Source organism: Phaseolus vulgaris, chromosome 3 (assembly GCF_000499845.2).
Source record: "Phaseolus vulgaris cultivar G19833 chromosome 3, P. vulgaris v2.0, whole genome shotgun sequence".
Classification (NCBI taxonomy): Eukaryota; Viridiplantae; Streptophyta; class Magnoliopsida; order Fabales; family Fabaceae; genus Phaseolus; species Phaseolus vulgaris.
The window spans coordinates 37,843,049-37,848,767 of NC_023757.2; the positions used below are offsets into that span (position 1 = coordinate 37,843,049).

Below are 5,719 nucleotides of genomic sequence, written 5' to 3' on the forward strand. Positions count from 1 at the left end.
GCATCCAAAAACATGTAAGCAAGAGAGATCAAAAAGCTTTCCATTAAGTTTTTCATAGGGTGAAGTGTTGCGTAAAAAGGGGGTGGGAATGCAATTAATAAGGAGGGCAACGTGTTGTACAGCAAAATCCCAAAAAAAAGGGAGTAGGTTAGCTTGAAAAAACAAGGCGCGGGTTACATTCAAGAGGTGTTGGTGTTTTCTTTCAACTATGTCATTTTGTTCAGGAGTTTCAACACATGTAGTTTGATGAATAATGCCTTTAGATGAGAAAAAATCTTTCATAGCAAATTCAATACCATTATCAGTTCTAATAATTTGAACAGTAGTTTGAAATTGATTTTCAGCATAGGCAATGAATTTAAGAATGTGATTACGGACTTCAGATTTATTATGTAAGAGAATGATCCAAGTATAGAGAGAGAAATCATCCATAATAGTTAAAAAAAATATCTAAAACCACGCATAGAAACAATCGAACATGGTCCCCAAATGTCCATGTGAAGTAATTCAAAACTTTTAATAGTGACAGATTTACTTAAAGCAAAAGATAGTTTCTTCTGTTTTGCACGGTGGCAAGCATCACATACATGCAGTTTTTCAGCAAAAATGTAAGGGTATTTATTTTTCAAGACATCCAATCTCTCATCAGAGAGGTGGCCCAGTCTGTAATGCCACAAGTTCATGTTTTCAACAACACAATTGAAAGAAGAAACCGTATAAGAAGCAATATTATTTCTAAGACTAGAGGATTCAATAATGTATAGACCAGCTTTAGCATCAACTAAACTAATCCTCTCTTTGGTTTGGTTGTCCTGTATCAAACAATGGGTAGAAGAAAATATTAAATTGCAGTTTAGGATGAGACTGAGTTTTGAAGCAGATATGAGGTTAAAATCAAATTGAGGAACATATTAAACATCAGTAAGATGCAGTTTGTCATTGAAAATAATGGTTCCAGAAAATTGGGAAAAAACATGATGACCATTAGGTAGGCTGATTTGAATGGGTTTAATGCTCTTATAAGAAGAATATTCAGATAGAGATATGCATACATGGTCAGTGGCCCCTGAGTCTATAAGCCAATAGTTTTTAGCATTTTGTAAATCATTTAAAGCGTAAACATTACCAGTTGGAGACTGTTCAGCAGCTTTGGGTGGGGAATTCACAGTGAAAGATCCCACTTGATTTACTAGTGCTTGGCTGGTAGTGGCTCCATTAGAATGTTGCTTGAGAATGTCAGCTAGGCTCTGATACTGCTGCACAGTGAGGCGAAAAGCACCATTTTCCTGTTCTTTCTTGGCATGCTCAGGAAAAATATCATTAGATATTACAGCATTAGCAACATTAGTTTTATGAAGCTTATAACCCGGGGGGGGGGGGGGGTTAACCATGCTTCTTGTAACAACTATCAACAGTATGACATGTCCTATTACAGTGGGTACATAGCTTCTTGTTGTTACTGCTAAATTTATAAACTTTGTTTTATTGATTAGGAAAACCAATTTTGCGGAAGCAAGCATTTTCGGTATGACCATTCTTACCACAAAAAGAGCAAACAGCAGGGATACTCCGATTGGAATTGACACTATTAACACTGGTGATTAGAAAATTGCTGGCTAATTGGCGCTCTTGTTGAGCCACAAGAGAAAAAATCTTGGTTATGGGAGGTATGGGTTCCATAAGAAGAACATGGGATCTTATATTATGATACTGATCATTCAGTCCACACAAGAATTGCATAGCCCGATCTTCACACCTTCTTTTATTAATGATAGATAAAACGGAACAAGAACATTTGGTCGCACAAACACATATAGGATTAGGCCTAAAATTTTCCAATTCATCCCAAACAATTATGAGTTTAGTGAAAAATTCAGTAACAGATAAATCCCCTTGTTTTAAAGAAGCAACTTCCAATTGAAGATCAGAAATTCTAGACAAGTCCCCTTGTGAAAACCTAATTTTCAAATCATCCCAAATATCCAAAGCAACGTCCATCCAAATAATGCTTTGTCTAATAGGAGTGGATACAAAATGGACTAACCATGATACTACCATATTATTACATCTTTTCCAAGCCGAGTATGTTGGGTGTTTCTCATCTGAACAGGGATGCGAAGCTTGGATGAATTCCGCCTTGTTCTTCGCACTTAGGGTCGTCATCACCGACCTACTTCAAGAGTGATAATTGGTGGAGTCCAGCACCGGCGAGACCAACGGCGCGACTGGGTTTTTGTTAGGGTGCAGATAGAGGTAGCTAGCTTGTTGATTTGATTGGCCAAATGGAACCTACTGCATTGTGGATTCTTCGGCCATTACTGAAAAAAATGGGGAAACCAATATTAGTTTCAAGAATACAAGAGATTTAAAAGAAAATGATCAAGATGTAGAGTGCGCAACAGAGCTCTTCAAAAGAAGAGCACTGATACCATAATAACACGGTAGCCACTTTTATGTTATCTAACATAGCAGAAGCGGTGCCGTTAGATGAACGCAGAATGATCAGTGGTAGAGAAGCGTGAACCTACAAAGGCACACAATTGAGATAGGCACAACTTTGGAGAAGAAAGTAAAAAAATTGAGAAACTTGTATTACGTGTCTTTCATTACAAGGTAAAGAAGATTTAATGGAAGACTCTTCCTAAAAGAGTTGGGCCTAAGGGTTACAATTAACAGAACCTAATGGACCCATAACTAAGAAACTGTTATAACAAAAAGTAAACAAAAACTGTTATTATTAAATAACAGAAACTAATATTCTTATAGTCACCTATAAATATATAGTTACACACATGAGTTGAAAGGGCTCGGGTGAAGGAATGTGTTATCTCATATCGATTATAGATAAAGACATTTCATAGTATATAAGTAAATGCAAACCTCATCTTATAAACTTATTTTATAAGGTTGAGCTAGACCTAAAGTTCAAATTAATATTTAAATTTAAATTTTAGTATATATTTTAAACAATATATATAATATGATAAGTTTCAAGATTTACGGGTCTAATGCAAGTAATTCAAACATAACACAAATTCAGTATATAGTAGAATAAGTTGAGAGGATTAAACTTCTCAATTGACCCCACCAAGATTGATGACTAAATCCTAAGAAAAATTAGGAAACAAAGGATTTTTAAAGCAAAAATGAACTTACTCTGTTTGAAAATCTAATCAGATAGAAATATTTCTTAACTTTTCAGCTAGAGCGTGGTATGATCAAATTCTAAAATAGAATAAGTAAGAAATTAAGAGAGAAAATAGAAGAAAAAGATGATGGAAGAAAGAAAAAGAATGGTGCATGCAAGTTTTTTTCTTAACAAAAAGTATAAAAAAGAAAAGAGAGAAAAGGGCGTACAGAATTTGGAAACGTAAATAGCAAAAGCCTATTTTTTTTTACACAAACTAAATTGAAGTATTTTCAAGTCAATCTTTTCATGACCCAATTTTTTTGATCCTAGCTTGTAAAAAAGTTTATTAGAACAAATTAAATATATATATATATATATATATATATATATATATATATATATATATATATATATATATACTAACTCCCTATAGTTCACAGTTCGCATCAAATACACACTATCAAGAGATTGAATCCACTTACACTAAGATTTAGATTTTAAATTTTAGACACGAATTAAATTTATCCCATTTTAACATACCTAATTCATTGTCAAATCTAAACTCAAGAAATAGAAAAAAAAGTACCTAAAAAATGTGTCTATTTCCCATTAATAATTTCATCAAACAAATAGTTTCATATTTTCAGATCATATTAAGAAATTATGAATTTTTTTTTGTTCAGACAAAAAAAAATGGTAAAATAAGTCTAATTTTGTGAGTTATGACTATATATTAATAGTTTTCTAGCTTTATATTATTTTTTTATGACTAATTTTATTCATCTAACTGAAATTTGTTATTTCTAAATTATTATTTTAGTAAACTTAGTAAAAAAAACGCTTTTACTATTTTCGATTACATCAATCAATTATACATACAGTCTATGATTTACAAAAGACTAGTTGGAAAGCTAGCTTAAAGGTGAAAAGTTAGCTAAAAATTAAAAGAGTTGTAGTTAAAGGGAAAAGTTGGTAAATGTTAATAAACTAGCTTATTATATTATAACTTTTTAATGAAGTTATTTATTAAAATAGGTTATATAAAATGAAAAAAAGAGACATATAATGTTAATTTTTTGGTGTTTTTTTATATTTGCAAATCAATAACTTTAATTTAAATTGATGTATATATATAAAAGAAAAAGTACCTTGTATAAAATATTAAAAGATAAATTTAATAAATAAATTAAACATAAAAATATAAAATATAAAAAATAATTAGATTAAGTCTAATTTTAAACAACATTACAAATTAATAAAAAAAAATTATCAAACATTGTCAAGGTCGTTTAACAAGTAGAATAATTATAAGAACGACAACAAATTTTAAAAATCAGCAACAAAGTACAAACTGGTTAAAATTTAAAAACTTAAAACTATAAAGCTTAAATAAAATTTTCCCACATAAATTTACAAACTTGTATATCTTCTTCAATAAAAAATTTATGTTGTTTCGTTTTTTTATAGAAACATTTATTTCAATTTTTTTGTTTACATCTTTGTTAATAATGGACTGAAACTGATACATGCATCTTTTTTGTTCCTAATAATTTTTTATATTTTTTTTGGTGTTTAATATTTTTTTCCATTTTAATCGTTATAAATATTTTTTATATTAGTCTTTAGTGTTTATTGGAATAATTTAAATGATAAGCTGTTTACTGAGTAAATAAATAACTAAGTGTATATGTTTTAAATTTTTTAAAATAATCAACTTGGTCAAATAATGTTAATTTCTTATATTCAGAGTTTGCATAATACTCACACTACTCTCTCTTGATTTTATTGTTGAATTGGGAACATTAAAACAGATACAGGATTAAAGTCCTAAAAGAAAACAACACTACTTTCATAATATTGTTTATTTTTTATTCAAAAAAAATTATTAAAAATATATGTGCTAGTTTTAATTTAAATTACTTAATAAATTATTCATTATTTAAAGCATGATAATAAACAATAAACAGAAAATTATTAAATAACAATCAAATTTAAAAAAAATCATTATATTTAAAAATTAAAAAATTATTTATATGTAAAATGATTTTTATTATTAATAAAATTTTATAAAATAATTTTTAAATTAGTATATAAATTAATTATCTAAACTTTAATTACTAATATTTTAGATTTTAAATTATTCTAAATAACTAATAGAAACTAATTTGGAATATAAAGTAAGAAGTAGATAAAACTTTGGTAACTAATATTTCATAAAATTTCTTAATAATAAAAAATTTATTTTAAATATTAATAATTTTTTATTTATAAAATAGACTCTAATTTAATTAAATAATAATTAATTGTTTTTATCTTTAAAGTTAATTTCTGTTTAGTAATTTTTTTAAGAATCGTTATAGAAATAAAAACATTATAAGGAACTAAAATGAGAAAAAAAAGTTTGAAAAAAAATATCAATCTTATTCAATGTTAACATGGACTTAATGAAGAGATTAGTATTTAAATAGTAAAAATAAGCAGAGAGATACATAAATACTTTTTTATATTAAAAGTTAGAAGGGAAAAAGAATATTAAAACAATATACGAAATTCAGAAATATACTTCAAAAAAAAGGTAAGTCGAACTAG

General features: G+C 28.1%; 1 protein-coding gene across 1 annotated transcript; it reads right to left on the reverse strand.

The window, feature by feature from the left end:
• Positions 1–1,482: 1,482 nt before the first annotated feature.
• Positions 1,483–2,058, reverse strand: LOC137805612 (uncharacterized). The gene has a single exon (XM_068605553.1). It carries the CDS (start codon positions 2,056–2,058, stop codon positions 1,483–1,485), a length of 576 nt encoding a protein of 191 aa, XP_068461654.1.
• Positions 2,059–5,719: the final 3,661 nt, after the last annotated feature.